General features: G+C 40.4%; 1 protein-coding gene across 15 annotated transcripts in view; it reads right to left on the minus strand.

Annotated features, from left to right (window-relative positions):
• Positions 1 to 25,227, minus strand: part of SPATA6L (spermatogenesis associated 6 like) — a 48,753-nt gene that overhangs the window by 18,548 nt on the left and 4,978 nt on the right. For 11 of the 15 annotated variants that reach the window (XR_005354273.1, XM_038527250.1, XM_038527242.1 and 8 more), the window contains 4 exons: positions 22,040 to 22,088; positions 18,257 to 18,298; positions 7,216 to 7,340; positions 473 to 550 (listed from right to left, as the gene is read on the minus strand). Coding sequence is in view for 14 of the 15 variants with exons in the window: in XM_038527250.1 (XP_038383178.1) it covers positions 473 to 550; positions 7,216 to 7,340; positions 18,257 to 18,298; positions 22,040 to 22,088 (294 nt within the window). In the remaining variant the exon portion in view is untranslated. The remainder of the gene's footprint in view (positions 1 to 472; positions 551 to 7,215; positions 7,341 to 18,256; positions 18,299 to 22,039; positions 22,089 to 25,227) is intronic. The other 4 variants (XM_038527249.1, XM_038527243.1, XM_038527244.1 and 1 more) reach the window with 2 other exon arrangements.

Consider the following 25,227-nt stretch of genomic DNA (forward strand, 5'->3'; position numbering starts at 1 on the left):
AAAAAAAGCAATTGGTGTGATGGGGAAAATTAGGGCTGAACATGATGGTGAAATGTAGGGGGTGCTCAAGGATGCCCCAAGACCCTTCATGATTATTAAAGAGGACCCTCAAGTACAACTCTGAACTGCAACCTCAGCAAAAGAAAGAAGGAACACTATTATTCATAAAATCAAGAGTAAGTCATGAAACAATAAGAAGAAAGCTAACTAACCTACTTATGTCAAACTTGTGATTTTAGCTTTTATATCACCTGTTGCACCAACTATACCATGATGAATACACATCAAACACACACACTCTAATGTAGCTGAACAAGTAGTTTGAATATGGAAATTCAAACCTAGCAATAAATCTCTAGGTTCTATTCATCCAGTTGCATCTAAACTTGGTAACCAAGTCTGGGCTGAAATTCTCCAAATCTGTGGAGAAAATTTCTGACAGTTCTATCACTGGCTTCTTGATTATACTTACAGGAAATCTGTTTCTTTGCAGAAACACACATTCTCTGATGGCTGTCCTTGTAGAAAATTCTATTTTGGGAGCAATGCCCTAAAAATAAAACAGCATAGAAGAAGCAAATAAAATTATTGGAAACAGATTCTTTTCCCATCCCATCTAACTTGAAAGTGTGTTTAGAGCCTCATTACTTTTTTGTGTGGTTTGCATAATCCACACATAGTACCTAAAATATATACCTAACAAATATATATATATACAATGGAATATTATTCAGCCTTACAAAAGAAGGAAATCCTGCCATTTGTTATAACACAGAAGAATCTAGAGGACATTATGCTAAATGAAAAAGCTAGACACAGACAAATATGGTGTGTCTTACTTATGTATGGAATCTAAAATAGTCAAATTCATAGAAGCAGAGAGTAGAATGTTGCTTGCCAGGGGCTGGAGGATGGGGGAAATGCAGAGATGTTGGCCAAAGGTACAAAGTTTCGGTGAGTTATACAAGATGACTAAGTTCTGGAGGTCTATCTGATGTACACCAATGTGACTGTAGTTAATAATACTTATACTGTCAACTTGAAAAATTTTAATGGGGTAAATCTTAAGTGTCCTCACCACAAAAAGAAAGAAAAGAAAGAAAAAAGAGAGAGACAGAGGGAGGGAAGGAAGGAAGGCAGAGTAAAAAGGCTAATCGAGTAATAAAAAGTGATAGATAACTTAATTAGCTTGATTTTGGCAATTATTTCACATTGTATATCAAAACATCAAGTTGAGGGACACCTGGGTGGCTCATCGGTTGAGCATCTGCCTTTGGCTCAGGGTATGATTCCGAGGTCCCAGGATTGTGTCCCACATCGGGCTCCCTGCAGGGAGCCTCCTTCTTCCTCTGCCTGTGTCTCTGCCTCTCTCTCTCTCTGTGTCTCTCATGAATGAATAAATAAATAATATTTTTTAAAAAATCAAGTTGAACATCTTAAATGTATACAATATTTATTGTTGATTATACATCAATAAAGCTGAAAAATAACATATAAACATAATAATATGTAACATGTATTATGTGCCAGGCCCTGACCTAAGTGCTCTGCATATTTGGCCAATCCTATCCTCACAACCACCCCATGAGGTGGGTCCTAATAGTATTTCTACTTTGTAGATAAGTAGCTAAGACACAGAAAGTTTAAGTAACCTGTCCTCTAGTGATGGCAGGGCTCGTCACTGAACCCAGGCATTCTGGCTCCCACATCCATGCAGTCACTACTCTATTTAAAACACTGAACCACAGAATTGAGTGAGATCATCTAGGAAGAGGGATAGATAGAGGTTCTCCTTCCCCGCCTACTTGCTTTGAAAAATGTGCTTTGTATCTTATACCAAATATTTATGTTTACCAGATCTATTTCCAAATTTTCCCTTTTGTTTCATTGACTGACACTCCTATTTTTGGTGGGTACCATATTGAATAATACACATATACACACACAAAAATTACAGTCAGCAATAACAAGGAACAGACTACTGATGCACACAATCACATGGATGACTCTCAAAGGCATTTTTCTAAGTGAAAGAAGCCAGTCTCAAATGGCTACATACTGGGGTGCCTGGGTGGCTCAGTTGATTAAGTGTCTGCCTTTGGCTCAGGTCATGATCCCGGGGTCCTGGGATTGAGCCCTGCATTGGGCAGCCTGCTCAATGGGGTCTCTGCTTCTGCCCCTGCCTCCAGTTTGTTTTCTCTCTCTCAGTCTCTCTCTCTCTCTCTCAAATAAATAAATCTAAAAAGGTTGCAGACCATATGATTCCATTAATGTGATCTGAAAAAGATAAAACTATAACTACCCTGATGGAGAACAGACAAGTGGGTGGGGTAAGGGGGAGGATGTGCCTACAAAGGGGAAAAGGAGAGAGATCTGCGGCTGATAGAAGAGCTCCATACCCTGATCATGGTGGTGGTTTCACATATTTATACATGTGTTAAAATTCATACAACTGTATATCAAAAAAATCAATTTTACTGTATGGTCATTGAAAAAATGCAATTATCTTTCTAAGGCTTAGAGAGACACAATGCAATTTTCCCAAGGTCACGTGGCTTATAAATGGCAAAACAGGGACAGGACCTGGATCTGATTGAGCTGCAGTGTCTCCAACTGACCTCATCAACTCACCCGCAGCCACCCCCTACCTCCCCACGTCCCCTCCCCAAGCATGATCCTCCGCTCTGCTCTCCCCCAGATACCACCACCTGGCCAGGTAATTCCTTATCCTGGGGGTGCCTTCCTTTTCTTCCTTTCCTGCCCAAGCCCCACCCATCTCTCAGAGTCTGCCCTCACCCTAATGCCCTCCAGGCTCCCCCAGCACATATTTACTTATATAACATATCACCAGTACTTCCAAGAAGGGTTTGCATCCGCTGAAGCTCTAGAGGGAGGAGACTGATGTGGCTGCATCCGTACCACACGCGCCAGGTTTTAGTAGAGGCTCTCATGGGTGAATGCACATAACCCTCACACAACCCAGGCATCACACCATTCTGTCCTCATTTTTACATGGGAGAAAGCAGGCTTGGAGAGGTTAGTCTGACCAGTGCCATGCAGCTGGGAATTGGTAGAGCCAGGAGTTAGCTGCATATTTCTTCCTTCTTACACACATTCATTCCTATGCATGCATTCATCTGGTCTACAAAACAAGTCCTTACAGGCACAACCTATATCTTCAGCTCTTTTTTTTTTTTTTTTTTTTTTTTTTTTTCGGCCTTTAGAATGCAGTATGCCTATACAAGCAGTAGACCTGGACTGGTGACTCAAGATTCTGGGCTTGCAAACACACGAACCCAGTTGGTGCACAGCCAGATAATCCAGGGGAGGATTTGACAAACAGTGCACAATGACGGGACCGGTACAGCCTCACCTTCAGTTAGGAAAGAGACTGCCCACATGAAGAGGAGGGTGGGTGGGTTCCAAGGTCCACAGCGTTACTGGTGGAATCACGAGACCTCGCATGTGTACCAAACCTCAGGTTCCCCCGTGGCCTAGCTGCCTGAGCCTGAACAAGTCAGATGTGAGCCACAGATTTGTGCCATTGTCTCATCACCTTGTGGGGAGGCAGTGTTAACCCTTGAATGACAGTATGATAAACGATAACCGCTCACATCGTGTACTTGACTACATACCAGGTAGGATGCTAAACATTCCAGGTAGATTTAACCCTCACAAGGACCCTATGGGGGGAGTACTATTACCAGTCCATTTTACAGCTGAGGAAACTAAGGCATACAGAGACTATGTAATTCACCCAAAGTCACAGTCACTGAGAGACAAAATGGGGACCGAGTCCAGACAATCCTCCACACATGACCTCTGCACATCTGACTGCCTTGCCAGCCTTCAAAGTCCTGCTGTACTTTGCCTGGAGAAGAGGAGGAGAAGGAGGAGGGTGCTCTCCAGCAAGGAATTCACACTCCATAACACATTCTTGTTCTTCTCCCATAAATCCCCTCCTTAAATAAAATATTTTAAAAGGGGGGGGGACACCTGGGTGGCTCAGTGGTTGAGCCTTTGGCTCAGGGCGTGATCCTAGCGTCCTGGGATCGAGTCCCACATAGGGCTCCCCACAGGGAGCCTGCTTCTCCTTCTGCCTGTGTCCCTGCCTCTCTCTGTGTGTCTATCATGAATAAATAAAATCTTAAAAAAATAATAATAACTCCCCTCCTGATAGTGGCTTACAAACACTAAGAAGGAATGTACTCCCTTTTCCACAGCAGTACTGATTTTAGTATAATAGCTCAGAACTGAAATTTGCAGGCTTTCTCTTGTCCAGTTTCCTTAGCAACAGGACGAGGGTGACGATGGTTAGGTCAACAAATGGATTTAACAGTGCAATTTTTCTAGAATAACAGCACTAAAGGAAAAGTGAAATTATTAACTAAACGTTAGTGATTATGAAATAATACTCTTTCTGCTTATTTTTTTTAAGATTGATTGATTGACTGATGATAGAGAGAGAGAGAGAGACAGAGAGAGAGAGAGGCAAAGACACAGGAGGAGGGAGAAGTAGGCTCCATGCCGGGAGTCCAACATGGGACCCGATCCCGGGACTCCAGGATCACGCCCTGGGCCAAAGGCAGGTGCTAAACCGCTGAGCAACCCAAGGATCCCCTCTTTCTGCTTATTTGACAAATTCAGTCTTCACCTAACAAGAAAACAAATTATGTGAAAAAAAATTCTTGGGGCACCTGGCTGGCTCAGTAAGTAGAGCATGTGACTCTCAATCTCGGGGTTGTCAGTTCAAGCCCTACGTTGGGCCTAAAGCTCAGTTTTTTAAAAAATTTAAATTTAAATTTAAAAAGACAAACAAAACAAAACAAATTCTTGACCTTGGCAAGAAAGGCGGGGAGAAAAAACTGTTAAAGTATCAAGTGAAATAAAATGAAATATGGAAATATAAAGAAAAAGTCACATTTTAGTGGAAGAAATAAATCTAATTCTTAATGACTTAATAACTTAAGAGAAAATAAATGAAGTGAATGATTTGCCTGTCTGGCACACATGATCCACACTCACATTCTATGATATTAATAGAGACAAAGTGGACATTGGCTGAAATAAACATGAGCAAAGCAGTCTCTCACAGTGACCAAGGGTGCAAACTTGGAAGTTCCACAGGCCAGCATGAGAATCCCTGTTCCATCACTGACCAGCTCTGTGGCTTTAAGCACATTTCTTAAACTCCCTCTACCAGCTTCTACATCCATAAAACAAGCTAAAGAACAGCAGTCACATTGCAGGGTGAAGAAGGCTTGAACAAGATAATTCATGTATGAAACTCAGCACAGTATCTGGCATCAAGGGAGCATGCAACGAATATCAGTTATCATTAAAACTGTGGCAATTGGTTTTATTTTGCTTTCTAGAACATTGGAGAGATGTTGAGCTCCTCTACCTTTTTAAAAGTTGTTCAGAGTTTCATTAACTTCATTGATAACTTTACCTGTAATGTGGGAGGATCCTTCTGCAATTGTAAAGCCCTTTCTCTAAGGATCACTTGTGTTTACAAATAACTGTAAATACAACTTCCTATATGTTCTTCTTCCTATTTATGTGCATAAAGTTAAACAGAGTTGACATTTGGGAAAAGACAAGAACATGTGTTTCTCCTTTTCTTGATACTCAGCTGGATACCAGCCAGTGTTTGCAGATGGCTTTTACTCAATACAAACTCAGGCAAACCAAAGTTAATATAAAGAGTATCCCCCACATGATTCTCACTAGTTTTATCCTTCCAGCTTCTGAAGAGTAATATACCAATAACTCAAAATAATAAAGGCAAGCATTCTTATGAGTACCATGGATATAAGTGACAAAGAATATCTCCAAGGGAAAAAAAAAAAGGTATTGGTGATATTCAACAAACCCTCTAAGATCATAGAGGGTTTTTAAGTTATGGTCATTAGCAATTCTGATGAGCACAGCTTTGGATGAATGTTTGCTGTTTGAAGTATTTGAACTAGAAGCTCTGTCATCATAAACGTCACAGAATCAAGGGTCCTGTGCGTGGCATATTCTGCACAGTCCTCTCAGCAAAATGGAAGGCTGTAATATTTTATTAAATCATAACAGTAGCGATTCATGGGGGAGTAACAGAAAAGGTGAGTATTAAATAGGCTTTTTATTTTTTTTTAAGATTCTATTTATTCATGAGAGACACAAAGAGAGAGGCAGAGAAGCAGGCTCCCTGCGGGGAGCCCGATGTGAGATTCGATCCCAGGACCCCAAAGGCAGATGCTCAACCACTGAGCCACCCAAGCGCCCCTAAATAGGCTTTGTAAATTCATAAATCTGTGCCCCTACAACAGAGGCCATCCAAGTAACATAAAGCTCAAGAAAACTGCCAGAGCTCTTGTGGAGCTGGAAACCATTACAGATATCTTCAAAACAAATATTTTGAATTTGGATTCAGGTAATGCCCTTCCCCCCCAAAAAAACAGATTGCCCTCTGAATAACTGTTGTGTCTCTTAAGACCCTTCAGTAGTATCACTGTGAACCTCTGTCACTTTCCCTTCCATTAAGTGGAGACGGTGATACCTGCCTTGGCTGGTGTGATAGCTCTCATGAGGAAAATAAAATAGCATATGAAAACCCAAAAGCTCAAAATAAATGAAAAGAAGTATTACTACTATCACAACTCTGTTTTGCTTTCGTCATTACTTCTCAAACAATAGCTACGATTAAATATATTGGAATCAAACCTTTCAGTTAATTGGCATGCAGAAGAAATGGAAAAGCATCCTTATAGGTACGTGACAGTGTGAGTAAAGCAATGATTTGGCCTGACCAGGTGAAGACCTCCCCCACCTCTCCTATCAGTGGTGGGAATAATTTGGTATTTCAAATGGGGCATCTAAATGGGGCCACCAAACAGAAAAACAGGGGTTCTAACTGAGATGAGGTAAAAACTGGCCCCAGGGAAAGCTCTATCAGAAATAAAATGTCGGGATCCCTGGGTGGCGCAGCGGTTTGGCGCCTGCCTTTGGCCCAGGGCGCGGTCCTGGAGACCCGGGATCGAGTCCCACGTCGGGCTCTCGGTGCATGGAGCCTGCTTCTCCCTCTGCCTGTGTCCCTGCCTCTCTCTCTCTCTCTCTGTGACTGTCATAAATAAATAAAAATGTTAAAAAAAAAAAAAAAAAGAAATAAAATGTCCAGGTCCCAAGAACCTCTCCCAACAGAAGTTGAGGCAGGCACGAATCACTTACTGGAAAACCTGCAAACGTCTTCATGAGCACCTCCCTGCACATTCCAGGGAGTGAAGGCGTCAGCTTGGGTTCAGGAAAAAGAAAGTCCCGTGTGTTGTCTTCATAGCAAGCCAGTTCTTCCCACACTGGAAAGGAGGGAGAAAAGTCAGAAGTTGATTTGCATTTTCAAAATAATCCACACTCGAGTTGAACAAAATAAAAGCTTAGACAGGTGACAGCAGAGATGGCACTCAGATAAAAATAGACGTTTTGATCAAAGCACCTGTTATTCAAGAGGTGGAGTACAAGGGATTTCTACTACTGTTTACTTCGTGGATGATTGTTTTTAAAGATTTTATTTATTTGGCAGAGTGAGAGAGACAGCATAAGAAGAGGGAGGGGCAAGGGACAGGGAGAAGCAAGCTCCTCGCTGAGCAGGGAGCTCGATGTGAGACTCAATCCCAGGACCCCAGGATCATGACCTGAGCTGAAGGCAGACACTCAACCACTGAGCCACCCAGGCACCCCTCATGAATAATTTTTAAAAGCCTTCCCAAGTCATAACTGAGAGAAAAAAAAACTAAAGGATTTCTCCACAAAACAAAGAGAAAAATCTCTTTTCATCCATCTAACTGTCCATCCATCAATGCTTCCACCTATCCTTTCCTTCAGCAATGGTCTCTAAGGACATGCCTTGAGCCAGGTCCTAGGGGTAGAACAGGCCAAGGCAGACAATGCACCATTCATGCAGAGCTGACACGGTAGACTGGAGGGCAACGTGTCCTCTGATGCAGGGATACCAACATCCCCATGGCCCACGGAAGCTGTGGTTCTCTGCAGGGCTGGTACCAGCCTCAGGGGCATTTCCAAACTGTGTGGGGACATTACATGGGCAGGAGCCAAAGGTGCAAGTATGTCCCTCAGTGCTCAAGACGCCCCTGCACTACATTCTAATGTCCTAACAGACATTCTATCACGTATACAATTACAATATAATTACAAAACAAGAAGCCATTTGATAATTGGTTGAGCCTAGAACCTACTATCACCAATTAACACAAAGCACTTTCTTTGCATGATCTTAAAATACAATGTATTTTCAGGAATGCAGCTACCACGTAAATCACAGAACAACTGTACCTGCCTGTGTTCAGATCTGTACCAAGACCCTACTGGCATTTTGAAAATCATGCCGCATCTAAATACTTCCTTATGCTCAACTTCCTTATGCTATACCTATCATTTTATTTAAAACCATCTTATCTTTATTTCTCCTTTGTTACAGCTGACATATACTGTTTGCAGTGATGTGTGTAAGCTGGTTTTATTAACTATGAATATTACTTCCATATGGCAAAAGGGATGCTACAAAACACTGACTACCAAAAGAAGATCTTGGGTCTATGAGGCATGAGTCACAGAGTCAAAGGGAGGAGAAGCAACCAGCAGAGCCCTCCCTGTCTACACAGCAGGTGCTACACAGAGGTGCACACCGAGAATGGCCCCTGCACAGAGTTCCACCCAAGATGAAACCGTAGTCAACGAAGTAGGTTTATGGTTTGGTGACTGCCATTCTATGTGGAGAAGAATTCTGATGAGGGTGTATTTCTGGTCCACCAACGGTAGGAAACACCTGACATTATCAGATACAACAGATGAATTTCTTCCTCCTTATTCCACTCCATAGTGTTTGGGTTCTATAAGGATCAAAGTTCAAAAAGAACACATTCTCTCTTTCTCATCACTACATCATGTCTTTCCTCTCGTCTCATCTCAGACCTGCTCCAGCTACAGGACTGAGGATGTCTTTCCCTCTTCCACCACATACTTACAACAACATGCCATGCTGTTCCTTCTAGAATGGCCTTTCTTCCTTCCTATTCCAGTTGATATCCCATTCATCTTTCCAGTTTCTCCTTAGATGTCTCCCTATGTCACCAAGATAACAGGTCCAACACAGAACTCTTGAATTGTTCCCACAAATAAGCTCTCCCTTATTCCTCCCATCAGAAAAACCAGTACCACGTGCTTGAGCCAAAAATCTAGGCTTTATCCTTTTTTTTTTTAAAGATTTATTTATTTATTTATGATAGACACAGAGAGAGAGAGAGAGGCAGAGGGAGAAGCAGACTCCATGCCGGGAGCCCGACGCGGGACTCGATCCCGGGACTCCAGGATCGCGCCCTGGGCCAAAGGCAGGCGCCAAACCGCTGAGCCACCCAGGGATCCGTAGGCTTTATCCTTGATTCCACTCTTTTGCTCCTCATAGTAACCCATTAGCTAGATCTGTTGACTCGATCTCCAAAATTAATCCAAAATCTGTGTCCTCTCCCCACATTCACAGGCACTGGTCCCAGCCCCGTCACCTCTCTCCCAGAGCACTGCCACTGCGTCTAAGCTGGCCTCCCTGCTTTCATTCTTCCTGCACACACACCTATCCCCCACACTGTGATGTTATAAATACACCAGATTGTGCCTTTCATCTCCTTGAAACTTCCAACGGGCTTCCTATCATGCTAGAATAAAACCTAAGCATCTTACCCTGGCCTTTAGGATTCCATGTAATTGGGCCTCCTTGCAGTGATCTGTTAACACTCTCCTCCTGGATCACTTGTGGTCCTCCCAGCTCCCCTTCCTGCTACCCCTCAAACACACCCAGCTCACCTCTACCTTAGACGTTTGCCCCATGTTGTCCCTGTAATGATCCTTCCCCGGGTCTCTGCGTGGCTGGCTGCCTCCTACCAAATGATGGGCCTTGGCTGAAATGTGTCGTCTCTTCAGAAAGGTGGCACCCCAACAACCTAAAGGAGCCTGGAACTCCCCACCCCATCACCCTACTTAACTTTCTACCCAACATGTACCACTAACCGGGACTGTCATTCGGACATGGATTTGTGACCCGCTCCTGTCAATGCTCGGTGAAAGCAGTGACTGCTCCGTTGGGTACTGTATCCCGGGCAGGGTGGTCCCCAGCGGGCTGTGGTGTGAGTGCAGGGCACAGGCCGCACGGGGCCCAGGGAGGCCGCCTCGCCTGGAGACAGGCCATTCTGCCAGCGTCTCTCATACGCCCCTTGAGATGTTGCTAAAGACGGATACTGTAAAGATTTTTGGGTTTATTTAGTGGAAGGAGGGGCAGAGGGAGAGGGAGAGAAACAGTCCCCCTGCCAAGCACAGAGCCAGACGCAGGCTCAACGTGGGGCTCAATCCCAGGACCCCAAGACCACGACCCAAGCCGAAACCAAGAGTCAGGAGCTCAACCGACAGAGCCACCCAGGTGCCCTCAAAGATGGACATTTTAAAACTGCACTTCAGTGGCAGTCAGGAGAGAGGCGTGGTACAGCATCCTACAGTTGCCTCCAGGCAGATGATGTGAGATAACTTATGGCCCTGCTTACATCAGGTGCTCCGGTAGCGTCAGTTACTCTCTTTGAGACTCAGTGTCCACCACCATAAGAGAAGGGAGACATGAATATGTCTTTGTACCTCGTCAGTATTCTTTGTCCTTTATGCTATTATCGCCTGTTGACACTGGGGGTGGGTGGACTCGGAATCTCTTGCAATAGTAACGAGAAAAATCCTCTGTTCATTCATTTCTCAATCATTTCTTTTCAATTTTTTCTTTTTTCTTCTTTTTTTTAAGATTTTATTTATTTACTCATGAGAAACAGAGAGAGATTGAGAGAGAGAGAAAGAGAAGCAGGCTCCATGCAGAGAGCCTGACACGGGACTCGATCCTGGGCCTCGAGATCACGCCCCAGGCAGAAGGTAGCGCTAAACCGTTGAGCCACTCAGGCTGCCTCCTTTCAATTTTTTCTTTCAATTTTTTCAATCCCTTTTCATTCATATGTTCAAGAAATACACATTAAGGGGCGCCTCAGTCAGTTGAGTGTCTGCCTTCACTTTAGTTCATTATCTTAGGGTCCTGGGATCAAGCCCCTCATCGGGATCCCTGCTCAGTGGGGAGCCTGCTTCTCCCCCTGCTTCTCCCCCTGCTCATGCTCTCTCTCTCACTAGCTCTATCTCAAATAAATAAATAAAATATATTTTTAAAATAAAATAAATAAAATCTTTAAAAAAACCAACAAGTAAAGAAATACACCTTGAGAACCTTCTGTGTGCTAGGAGTTCTAGACACCGAATGTATTCTAGGGAATACAATAGGTACAATTCCTGCCCTCCTGGAGCTTACAGTCCACAAGTGGTAAACAATTATATGAATAAATCTACAATGTACATTGATGATAAAGAGGAAGGTGGAGAGGCAGTGGGAAGGTGGGTGCAGCTCTAAGATCCATCTTCTGCTTCATCCCAGCCTCATTTTCATCAGTACTCCTTTGACAGTGCTCCCTGTGATAGGCATGACCTCCCACCCCTGCTGGCCAGAGACACTTCCTCCACTCAGAGATCTCACAGGTGCAACCAGAAAATGGGCAGGGATGTGACAATCTCCTCATCCATCACTAGCAATGGAATACAGCTTTCTACTGAGGCCTATAGTGCCATTGTTAAGAACTGTTTCCAGGTTCAGACGGAGCTGGTTCAAATCCCTGCCCCACCATTTACCAGCTATGTGACCAGGAGCAAATTACATAAATAATCTAGTTTCAGCTTCCTCTTCAGGAAAACATAAAAGTCATAATAGTACCTATCCCTTGGGGCTATTGTGAGGGCACATGGCATATGTAAGGTACAGAGCAAGTGCCATTATCAGGACTGCTCCATGACACCAACCCAGCAGAAGTCCCAGCACCACCTGGTTCTGGAAATCCTGTGTTTTCAAGCACATGTTCCGATGAAAGCAAACACCTGAATGCATGGTATGATGCTCTCCACACTGGGCCTGTCCTTTTTCCTTTCACAGGCTTCTGGCCAGCTCTTGCCACTGCATCCAACATGTCAACTACTAAATCAGTATTCATGTATTTAGCAAGAATTAAAATAAAAATAAAAGTCAGAGAACTGGAGGCATGCTCATCTACTATCTTTGGAATCACAGGAATAAAGAAATTAAAACTGGAGAAGAGAAATAAAAGGCTGATGTTTTTCAATTCTATCTCTCTGCTTTGGTCACATTCTAGAGTCCAAACTGCCACCCAGTGTAAAAATGTCAGCATGCCTAGGGGATGCTATGGCAAGAGCCTTGGTTATAAATAATAAACATATACATAGGCTGAGCAGTTCTCATAGGCCAAGTGAAATGTCTGAGAGAAATCAGTGTTCTGGGATGCCTGGGTGGCTCAGTGGTTGAGCGTCTGCCTTCGGCTCAGGTTGTGATTATGGGGTCCTGGGATCGAGTCCTGCATCGGGCTCCCTGCAGGAGTCTGCTTCTCCTTCTGCCTATGTCTCTACCTCTCTCTGTGTGTCTCTCATGAATAAATAAATAAAATCTCTAAAAAGAAAAAAAAGAATATCTAACACTTACAGAGCATATCAGAATTGACAGCTTGCTTCCCATGATGGAGTCTCATCTGATGCCTTCTTTACAGATAAGAAAACTGGCTCTGTGAGTAGATGACACTTACGATGCCACATGGCAAAGCAGGAATTCAAAATCTTATTATCTGAGGCAAGAGTTCTTTCACTGCTGATGCCTCGTAAACGCCACTACAAAGTATAAAACCAACTCTGATTGAAGGAACAGGTGCCCCCCAAAATAGCATTTTACAGCTGGACTGAACATGCATGATTTCTCCCCAAGGAGAGGTTTTTATCAGAGATCAGTAAAAAGAGAATGCTAAGCTCCCAAACAGGATTACACTGCTGCCCCCCTGTGTCCATTCGCTTTTTCCCATCTTTGTAAACAGGAACCAGAGGAGTTTCCACCACTTCTAAGCCAAATCATTAGACAACTTCAAATCTAAAGCACTTAGATCATTAACATAATGGTCATAATATGTCTTTCGACTCTAGGTGTGTTTGAAAGCAATGTGAATAAACATCCAACAATAAAATAATATCTACAGCAAAACGAAAAGTTAAGGACTTCAGCCAAGTGAAGGATTAGTTCCTGTAAACCTAACTGTGGCCCACGTGACCCTACATGAGACAAATCATTCTTGTTTAATTATCTAGTATCAAGAACCAGCAGAGCAAGATGGCTCACCATCACCATCCTGCCTGGTACCACTAGTGTGATACCAGCAACACAGTGTGGGGCATGTTCTGAGTACACCCTCAATAAATATACGTTGGAGGGACGCCTGGGTGGCTCAGGGCGTGATCCCAGGTCTGGGTAGTCCCGCATCAGGCTCCTGCAGGGAGCCTGCTTCTTCCTCTGCCTGTATCTCTGCCTCTTTCTCTGTATCTCTAATAAATAAATAAATAAAACCTTAAAAAAAGACACAATCTATAAATAAATAAATATATAAATAAATAAATGAATAACAAATTAGTGGATCATTTTGTAATGCATCTGAAGTTGAGTGAAATTATTTTGAGCAATTCTAATTTAATGCTACTAGAAATTACAATCTCCAATACAAGGACTGTAGACAAAAGGAAAACAAGCATAATACAGCTTCCATCTTATATCTGAGTAACTTCTGAGTTATTAACCAGTATGTATGCACCCAGCCTCAACATTCTCCATCATGACCTTGAACTCCTCTTGCAACCTTCTCAAAGATGGGTTTCTAGTCATGTGAAAAACATATGGCAATTTAAGATATGTTAAATTTTAAAAAGCAAGTTGCAGAACATGTATATTCAACCAACCTGTATACTAAATATACATATATTAAATACTAGATATACATAATACATTCATGAATATATACGTGTGCATGTATATATATGTATGTGTTTTAGGTTTCATTGAATACTAAATGTATTCTTATCATTTAAGATACTTAATGTAGGGACACCTGGGTGGCTCAGTTGGTTAAGCGTCTGCCTTCAGCTCCAGTCATGATCCTGGGGTCCCAGGATGAGCCCTGCATCAGGCTCCCTGCTCAGTGGAGAACTTGTTTCTCCCTCTGCCTCCTTCCCCAATCGTGTTCTCTCTCTTGCTTGCTCACCCTCTCAAATAACTAAATATTTTTTTAAAGTATAAGAATTTATACCAAAATGCAATGTTAACATATAGATCAAAGGGCACTTAAAGTCATGTTATACAAAAGAAAAGAAAGAAACATGATGGGAAAATGGAAATTTTTAAGAAGTCAATTTTAAATTTTAGGTTATCACAAAACATATCTAAAGAGAAGGGGACAGAAAATATATTTTAAAGAAAGTATATATTTTGCAAACAATAAATTAAAATATAATATCCAGCATTAACTAGGATATGGGCAAGAGGCATGCCATATACTACTGAATACAGCAATAATGGAAACTTGCTGGCGATCAGTTTACTCCCAGGTGACAAGATATGGATGGTTCAGTCTAGTACAGTCATCTCCCCTTATCCACAGTGAATTATGTTCCAAGGCCTCAGTGGATGCCTGAAACAGCAAATTGTACTGAATCCTAAATGCACTACATTTTTTTCCTATGCATACATACCCATGATAAAGTTTAACTTATAAATTAGGCTTAGTAAGAGATTAAGAACAATAACTAATAATAAAACAGAATAACTATAACAACAGACTATAATAAAAGTCATGGGAGGGCAGCCTGGGTGGCTCAGTGGTTTAGCACCGCCTTCAGCCTAGGGCGTGATCCTGGAGACCTCGGATCATGTCCCATGTCGGGCTCCCTGTGTGGAGCCTGCTTCTTCTCCCTCTGCCTGTATCTCTGCCTCTCTCTCTCTTCCTCTGTGTCTCTCATGAATAAATAAATAAAACTAAAAAGAAAAAAAAAGAAAAATCCCATCCTGGAGCCTGGGTTTAAAAAAAAAAGTCATGGGAATGTGGTCTCTTGCAAAATATCTTATTGTACTATACTGACCCTTCTTGTGATGATGTGATTTGCTAAAATGCCTACATGGTGAGATGAAGTGAGATGAATGTCAGTAATTGTGACTCAGTGTTAGGCTACTACTGACTTCCTGACAATGTCAGAAGGAGGATCACCTGCTTTTGGACCATGGGTAACTGAAATCACGGGAATCAGAACTACAGATACTGTAAATCTATTCTTTACAAATATACCAAGAGAAAAAAATAATTTCATAAATATGTAAAAAACAAAACCTAAATGTTTAACAATGTCAAGTTAAGGATAATTATAATACTATGGAAGAATGCATAGCTATTCAGGAATGACAAACTACAGACAACAGTGTACAATGAAAAAAGCAAAACTCCAAATATTATGTCCCAACTGTTCATGGACGTATAAAAACACATAAGTAAATTTTTTAAAGATTTTATTTATTTATTAACAAGAGACAGAGAGAGGCAGAGACACAGGGCAGAGGAAGAAGCAGGCTCCATGCAGGGAGCCCAATGTGGGATCCCAGGATTCCAGGATCACGCCCTGGGCCAAAGGGAGGTACTCAACCACTGAGCCACCCCGGCATCCCAACACGTAAGTAAATTAATAAAATTCTTTATGGCCATTAAAAATAATGATGTACATCTATGCTTTTAGAAATGACAAAACATGGACACCCAGATGGCTCAGTGGTTGAGCATCTACCTATAGCTCAGGTCGTGATCCCGCGGTCCTGGGATTGAATCCCACATCAGGCTCCCCACAGGGAGCCTGCTTCTCCCTCTGCCTATGTCTCTGCCTCTCTGTGTGTGTCTCTCATGAATAAATAAAATCTTTTTTTTTTAAGATTTTTTTTTAAATTTATTCATAGAGATGCAGAGAGAGAGAGAAGCAGAGAAACAGGCAGAGGGAGAAGCAGGCTCCATGCAGAGCCTGATGTGGGACTCGATCCAGGGTCTCCAGGATCACGCCCTGGGCTGCAGGCGGCGCTAAACCGCTGCACCACCGGGGCTGCCCAAATAAATAAAATCTTAAAAAAAAGAAGACAAAACAACAATGATATATCATGGGGGAAGCAAAAAAGAGAAGAAAGTATATGTAACACTACTATGTAGAAATTCTGTATCTAGGTGTTCTGTCCACAGAGATATCAGGAAACATGTTCACCAAATTATAAAGATTTTCTCATCATTTGGGGATGCTTTTTGCAACAAGTAAAAACTGTAAAGCTATTTTCATTTTGGGAAGAGAAAAGGAAAAACCTATAACAGCAAAGATCAGAAAAGAATTAGACATGTTTCTGAGTTTTAAATATTCTCTGTCTCTCTCTCTCTCTCTCTCTCTCACACACACACACACACACACACACATACATGAGTAAAAATCACCAGGAAACTAGCCAAATTGACATTCAAGACACATACAGAAAAAAAAGACACACGCAAAGCAAAGGCACCACAGAAAAGTTTCCTCCTAAAGTCCCATGATTCTAGCAATAACTTTTTCTGTAAAAGGCCAGCTAGTAAGTACTTTAGGCTTTGCCAACCATATGGTCATAACTACTCAATTCCAGCATAAACAAAAGCAGCCAAAGATAATATTTAAACAAATGAGTATGGCTATGTTCCAATAAAACTTTATGGACACTGAAATCTGAATTTTATATAATTTTCACATCACAAAATACTCATGTTTTAATTTTTTTTTTCCAACCATTCAAAACTGCAAGCACTGAAGACAGTTTGGCAGTTCCTTAAAAAATTAAACACAGAGGTGCACTTGGGTGGCTCAGTCAGTGAAGTGTCTGACTCTAGATTTCAGCTCAGGTCATGACCTCAGAGTCACGAGATCAAGCCCCACGTCTCAGCATGGAATCTCCTTGTCCTTCTCCCTCCCCCTGCTTATGTGTGCTCACTCGCTCTCTCTCTCTCTCTCAAATAAATAAATTATTTTTTAGAAGTTAAACACACAAGTACCATATGATACAAAAATTCTACTCATAGGCATAAACTCAAGAGAACTGAAAACATGTACTCGCACAACAACTTGTACATGAATGTTGATAGCAGTTATTCATAATATTCCAAAAGTGAAAATAACCCAAATGTCCATCAACCAACAAATGGATAAACAAATGGTATATCCATATAAAAGCATATTATGCAGCAATAAAAAGGAATGAAGTAATAATGATACTTGCCACAATGTGGATGAAAATATGCAAAGTAAAGAGGCCAGAAACAAAAGGCCACACACTGTCTGATTCCGTTTACATTAAATGTCTGGAACAGGTCCTTCAATAGAGAACGTAGATCAGTAGTGGCCAGGGCTTTGGGAGAAGGGAATGGTAGGGACTACTAATGACTACGCGTTTCTTTTTGGGATAATAAAAATGTTATGGAATAAGATAGTGGTGACAGTTGCATAACTTTGTAAAGATAGTAAAACAACTGAATTGTACACTTGACCACAGTGAAGTGCACGAATTAAACAGGATATGAATTTCAATTTTTTTAAATGTAGAAATTTAGTTCACGAGTCCTACAAAACAAACTGCAGGTGGTATGTGGCCTGGGGCCTATATTTTGCCAACCCTGCTCTAGCATCTAATACAAAAGATAGCTTTGGGTTTTACACACACACGTGCCCCATAAATGAGAACAAGGCCAAAGGCAACAACTTGAAAGAAACTGAACCAAGATTTTATTATTTGATGATAATTAGATAAAGATATGAAAAAATGGAAAGTCAACTGCCTGTTTAAGTTATATTTACTGCCACCAAACCCATAAAGTTACTTTTCTGGAAATGGATAGGATTCAACAGACCAGTATGGGGGAAAAAGAAAGTGTTCTAGAAAGCACAACTTGTAAATACCAATCTCACTCTGTCATGCCAAAGTCCTTTCAAAATAAAATAAGCGGGGCAGCCCTGGTGGCTCAGCGGTTTAGCCTGCCTTCAGCCCAGGTGTGATCCTGGAGACCCAGGATCAAGTCCCACGTCGGGTTCCCTGCATGGAGCCTGCTTCTCCCTCTGCCTGGGTCTCTGCCTTTCCTGCTCTCTCTCTCTCTCTGTGTGTGTCTCTCATGAATAAATAAATAAAATCTTTAAAAAAAAAAAAAATAAAATAAAATAAAATAAAATAAAATAAGCTAAATTAGAAATGCATTTACTGCTACATTACCTGGAGATACTAGCTGTATTAATTCAAACCTGGTTAGGAAGCCTAAAAGGGAAAAAATGAGATTTTAATACCTTAGAAAATTGCTGGAGTTATTCATTAATTGCTAAGTTCAAGACTACCATAACATCTCATTTATAATAATAATAATAATAATAATAATAATAATAATAAGTGCCATACCAACAATAATTTAGGTATTTCAAGAGCCAGTCATTCAAGGGCATGCAGTGAAAGTAATTGAGTTTAGAAACAGCATTTTATGCCCTGACAAGTATTGATGAAATGGATGCAATATCTTCTCTCCTAAAAAGGTATTCATAAGTCAATGACATAATAATCAACTTCTCATTTTAAAAATTAAAAATATGGGCAGCCCGGGTGGCTCAGCGATTTGGTGCCTGCCTTCGGCCCAGGGCATGATTCTGGAGTCCCGGAATCGAGTACCACGTCAGGCTCCCTGCATGGAGCCTGCTTCTCCCTCTGCCTGTGTTTCTGCCTCTGTGTGTGTGTGTGTGTCTCTCATGAATAAATAAATAAAACCTTTAAAAAATAAATAAAAATAAATAATTCAAAATATGACTGTTGTCCATTAACCTAGACAAGTTATAGTGCTTAAAACAGTATGTCTTCTGATTAATTAAGACATAAAATATGCATTTTTTATACTTCCTGAGTCCAAAATGCATTTACAAATAGTGAGCTCATGTACAAAATCCATAAGGACAAGAATAAAATTCAAATCTTTTTTTTTTAATTCAAATCTTAAAGTAATTCAAACATATATGGCATAACAATTAAAAATCAATAAAGATAATTCCAACAAAATATTAGAAATTAAAACATTATAAAATAGACAATAATGGTGACAATTAAAGACACTTATTGTTACTAATACTGTATGATATATTTGAAACTTGCTATGAGAGTAGATTTTTTTTTTTTTTAATTCATGAAAGACACAGAGAGAGAGAGAGGCAGAGACACAGGCAGAGGGAGAAGCAGGCTCCATGCGGGGAGCCTGATGTGGGACTCGATCTGGGGACTCCAGGATCACACCCTGGGCCGAAGCCAGATGCTCAACCACTGAGCCACCCGGGTGTCCCAAGAATAGGTCTTAAATGTTCTCAAGACAAAAAAGAAAGTATTTTGTGATGTGATGAGTGTGTTAGCTAATGCTGTGGGGGTTATCATTTTGCAATATATAAGTGTATCAAATCCACATATTGTATACCCTATATTTTCACAATGTTATACATCAATTATGTCTCAAAAAAGCTGGAAATATATACAAGAAAAGTAAAATTGTTCCTTTGTTGGCTTATGAAAAACATATGAATGTATGAAGATAAAATTTTAAGTGCCAAGAAACGTAACAGCTAAGACAGCTTGTAATTTTAGGTTTTCGAAGTAGTAAGAAGGAATATATATCTCTGCCAACCATCACTCCAACGGTAATGTTAAGCACTTCATTTGTCTCAAACTCTAAATTCCTTACATTCAATTAATTCTCACCACATCCCATGTTCATGGATTGGAAGATTTAATATTATTCAGATGGAAATACTCCCCAAGTTGATATACAGGTTCAGCGCAACACCTATCAACATCCTAGCTGGCTTCTTTGCAGAACTGACATGCTGATCCTAAAATTCACATGGAAAGCCAAGGAAATCCAAATAGCAAAACTGTCTTGGAAAGAAGAACTAAGGTGAAGGATTCACATTTCCTGATTTCAAAACTTACTTACAAAGCTACAGTAATGAAAATTGTGTGGAACTGGCATAATGATAGATATATGGATCAAGAGAATAGAATTGAGAGTCCAAAAAAACCCTTCCTTTTGTACACTCAATTGACTTTCAACATACGTGCCAAGACTATTCAATGGGGGTCACATACTCTTATCAACAAATGGTACCAGGACAACTGGATATCCAGACACAAAAGAATGAAGTTGGACCCCTACTTCATGTTATTTACAAAAATCAACTTAATATGTGTCATAGACCTAAACATAGAAGTTAAAACTATAGGGATGCCTGGGTGGCTCAGCAGCTTGGCGCCTGCCTACTGCCTAGGGTGTGATCCTGAAGTCCTGGGATTGAGTCGCACATGGGGCTCCCAGCATGGAGCCTGCTTCTCCCTCTGCCTGTGTCTCTGCCTCTCTCTCTGTGTCTCTCATGAATAAATAAAATCTTAAAAAAAAAAAAAAGTTAAAATTATAAAACTCTTAGAAGAAAACACAGACATAAATCTTTGTGACTTGAATTAGGTAATGCTTTCTTAGTTATGACATCAAAAAGTGCAAATAACAAAAGAAAAAAAAACAGATAAAATACAATTCATTGAAATTTTAAAATTTTGTGTTTCAAAGAACACCATCAAGAAAGTGAAAAGAGGGGATCCCTGCATGGCTCAGCAGTTTAGCGCCTGCCTTCGGCCCAGGGCATGATTCTGGAGTCCCAGAATCGAGTCCCACATTGGGCTCCCTGCGTGGAGCCTGCTTCTCCCTCTGCCTGTGTCTCTGCCTCTCTCTCTCTCTTTCTCTCTCTGTCTCTCATGAATAAATAAATAAAATCTTTTTTAAAAAGTGAATATATAATCCAAAGAATGGAAGAAAATATTGATCTATCATACATCTGACATGGAACTTATATCTACAATACACAAAGAATTCAATACATTACAAGTTCACTATATATTACAACTCAATAACAAAATACCAAATAATCCAAATAAAATATAAACAAAAGCTCTGAAAACACATTTCTCCAAATAAAACAGTTAAGAAGCACATGAAAAAAATGCTCAACACCATCAAACTACAATGAGATTTCACTTCAAACCCACAAAGATGGCTACCAATCAAAAGGACAGGTAATAATAAGTGTTGGTCAGGATGTTGAGAAATGGAACCCTCACATGTTGCTGGTAGAATGTAAAATGATTACATGATTATAGATTATGAACCCAGCTGCTTTAGTAAAGTTTCTCCAGAGAGTAAGAAGAATTACCATATGACCCAGCACTTCTATTCCTAAGTTTATACCCAAGAGAAATAAAAACATATGTCCACAAAAACACTTGTACACAAATATTCATAGCAATATTTTTCATCATAGCCCAAATGTGAAGACAACCCAGTGGTCCATCAACCAATGAATGAATAAACAAAATGTGGTATAGCCATACAATGGAATACTATTTGGCCATATAAACAAATGAAATACTGACACATGCTGTAACAAAGATCAATCTTGAAAACATTATGCTAAATTGAACACCAATAAAAAATAAATTTATTATAAAAAAAAGAAAACATTATGCTAAGTGAAAGAAGCTAGTCACAAAGGACCACATGTTGCAAAATTTCATTTATATCAAATATCAGAATAAGGAAATCTACAGAGAAAGATTTGTTAGTAGTTACCTAGGGCTGGGGGTGATAAGGAAGAATGGGCTTAGAGTTTCATTCTGCAGTGATAAAAATGTTCTAAAATTAATTACGGTGATAGTGACACAACTGTGTGAAATACAAAAACCATTTAATTTGAAGAAATTAATAAACAAACAGAAGTGTACCATCCAATAAATCCCATCTCTATCTAGAAAAGAGTTTATAATAGAATCAAAAACATGATTCAAATTTGATATAGACTCTCTTGAATATAAATATGGATTAAACATGGAAATATCACAACTTAGAATATAGTAGAATTTTATATTTGTACACACAATTACATACACATGATAGTTGTTTTGTTTTGTCTTGAGAGTACTTACTTTCTAAAATGTCTGCTACAGCCCCAGGATCTGTTGCATTTTCAAATACCTGCAGGAAAAAAAAATGGTGAAAATAAATTTTCAAAGATTTATTAATATATGCTTATTGAAACTGTAGATTATATTCTTCCAAATAATTAACACATGCCAATTCCAGCCATATAATATTTTAAAATTCAACAGGAGTATCTTTAACAGGTATATGGTTAAAAATTCAACAAGTAATTATAGAACGAGAACACAATACCAAGTACAAGGAAAACCTGAGTTAGCTGAATCTACCACATTCTCAAAATGTCATCAACTTGACCTAGCCCTACAAGTTTGTTGCTACAAGCACATGTGGTATCAAACTCAGCGTCTTGCTTGAGTCTCTAAAAAAAAATCCTGCATACCACAGACACTCATTAACTGATGTTAACTGAATAAATGACTAGCAAATGGTTGTGCTAAGAAGGAACACAAGTAAAAATTCTATGTGTAACAAAAAAGAAAACCTATGTACTAGTAGTGACAGTCCTACAGAATCCAAAATAACTAGAGGGCGGGAGGGCCTCATAAGTTTAAAGTATATCATGAAGCCCAAGACAAATGTTGTGATATGTATCTAGCCAATGCCAATTTGGCTTATTTTGTCCTTGAGCTTAATGGTCTGGGAGAGGACTAAAATTAAAAGCATACCACAACCTTCTCCCTAAACTCTGGAAGCCTATAACAAACAAAAGTTTTCATCAGAGTTTAGTTTCAGGCATTTAAGCTCTTAAATGGTGTTTAAATTTAAGCATGGTAAGGGCATCTGGGTGGTTCAGTGGTTGAGGCTCTGCCTTTGGCTCAGGTTGTAAGCCCAGGGTCCTGGGACTGAGTTCCACGTCAGGCTCCCCAGAGGGAGCCTGCTTCTCCCCCTGCCTTTGTCTCTGCTTCTGTGTGTCTCTCAAAAATAGATAAATAAAATCTTTTAGTAAATAAAATAAATTTAAGCATGGTTAAAATCTGCTCTTTTTTCTTTAAGATTTTGTTTATTTATTCATGAGAGACACAGAGAGAAAGAGAGGCAGTGACACAGGAAGAGGGAGAAGCAGGCTCCATGCAGGAAGCCGGACGTGGGACTCCATCCTGGGTCTCCAGGATCAGGCCCTCGGCTGAAGGCGGTGCCAAACCACTGAGCCACCCGGGCTGCCCTAAAATCTGCTCTTAATTCAAAGCCAAGTCTGCTTTAAGTACAAAAAGGAGGCTGTCCCCTGTCATCTACTTTTGTCTTACCGATTTAGATTTATCAAGCAAATGTAGGTGAGGGTTTTTTCCCCCCTGAATCATTCCAGTACTTGCAGTCTTTCATGTTATCTATGTCTAAGGATTTTCTCAAGTATGATCCTGGAGAGTAAATGACCAACATGAACTGCTCAAACACAATGTCTCATACATTCTTGATGAGTAATTTCTTATTTATCCAAATGTTTCAGAACATTCAATTCTGGGTTACACAGAAGGGCCAAGGAGGAGAAAATGTTTTTGATACTTGCTGCAAGTATTTGCAGCTAGAGAATGGAACAAATAGAAGAAAACTGGAGCCAAGTGGGAGAAAGCCGGATTATGAACCCAAACAGCCCACATATGAAGGTAATATTTCAAAATTTTAAAGAACTGCATTTTATTAAAAAAAAAAAAAAAAAAAAAGGTCTGTGATATATGTTTGACCAGCAAGCTCAAATGCACAGCTTTGTAACAGAGCAGTAAGTGGCATCTGGAGTCTAATGTCTTTGAGGCTGATCCCCCTTTTCTGTGAATCAAAGATGTTACACTAGATAACCTCCAGGGTCATTTACAAAATTATCATTCTGTGCTTCTATGATTTTGTATCTTTGGGCTTCTTACAAAAAGAGAAGTCTTTTTAAAGTCTTCTATAGAAGGAAACCTGATAAACTAATAACAATATGCTTAAGGGAGAAAATAGACTGGATTTTCACCACCCACTTCCTACCACTACCAATATCTAAAGAGGAGAAATAGGTTTGTCTGGATTCTGACTATATGTCTCAAGGTACTATCTATTTATTCCTCTCCTCTCTTATACAACCAGTTTGGTAGACTTTATCTAAATTTCCACTGTGATTTTACAGATTGTTTTTTTTTAAGACCTTATTTATTTATTCATGAGAGACAGAGACAGAGAGAGAGAGAGGCAGAGACACAGGCAGAGGGAGAAGCAGGCTCCATGCAGGTAGCCTGACATGGGACTCGATCCTGGGTCTCCAGGATCACACCCCGGGCTGAAGGCTGTGCCGCTATGATTTTAAAAAATATTACAAACAGCCTTAGCCTTTCAGAAAATTGATCCTCATCTCCTCTCCCAGTCTCAGCTGGAAATAGGTCATTTTCTGAGCAACACCAACCAGACCTTTATTTTTTTTTAATTTTATTTATTCATGAGAGACACAGAGAGAGAGAAAGAAAGAGAGAGAGAGAGGCAGAGACACAGGCAGAGGGAGAAGCAGTCTCCATTCAAGGAGCCTGATGTGGGACTCGATCCCGGGTCTCCAGGATCACACCCTGGGGTGCAGGTGGCACTAAACCACTGCACCACCGGGGCTGCCCACCAACCAGACCTTTAAAGGTGACAGACTCTACCCTATCTAGACTTCCCATACTTAGTAACACCTCCTCCAAAAAGCAACTCAGAGATATTGTTTGGGGGAAAATCATTAGACTTACAAAGGTTAAAACTGATTCCACCTCCAAATTCCAAGATGCAAACTTCAAAGAACTGTCTGTGATTCATAATAATGAAATTAATATTCTAAATCAAAGTAGGAAGAAGGTTGGTAATGTTCTATTAAAATCATGTTCAGGGCAACCCAGGTGGCTCAGCAGTTTAGCGCTGCCTTCAGCCCAGGGCCTGATCCTGGAGACCTGGGATCGAGTCCCACGTCGGGCTCCCTGCATGGAGCCTGCTTCTCCCTCTGCCTGTGTCTCTACCTCTCTCTCTGTGTATGTCTCATGAATAAAGAAATAAAATCTTAAAGAAAAAAAATCAGGTTCATATTCACTGGAATGAAACGTAGCCTTTATCACTGTAGCTAAATAAACCAGGGATGACCTAAGAAAATTCAATAAATCTGAAGAGGTTTGTTTTGTTACAGAATTTGAGATGCAGGATTTTACTGATTTGATTATAGCTTTTTTTTTTTTCA

This window comes from Canis lupus, chromosome 1, assembly GCF_011100685.1.
Source record: "Canis lupus familiaris isolate Mischka breed German Shepherd chromosome 1, alternate assembly UU_Cfam_GSD_1.0, whole genome shotgun sequence".
Taxonomy (NCBI): domain Eukaryota; kingdom Metazoa; phylum Chordata; class Mammalia; order Carnivora; family Canidae; genus Canis; species Canis lupus.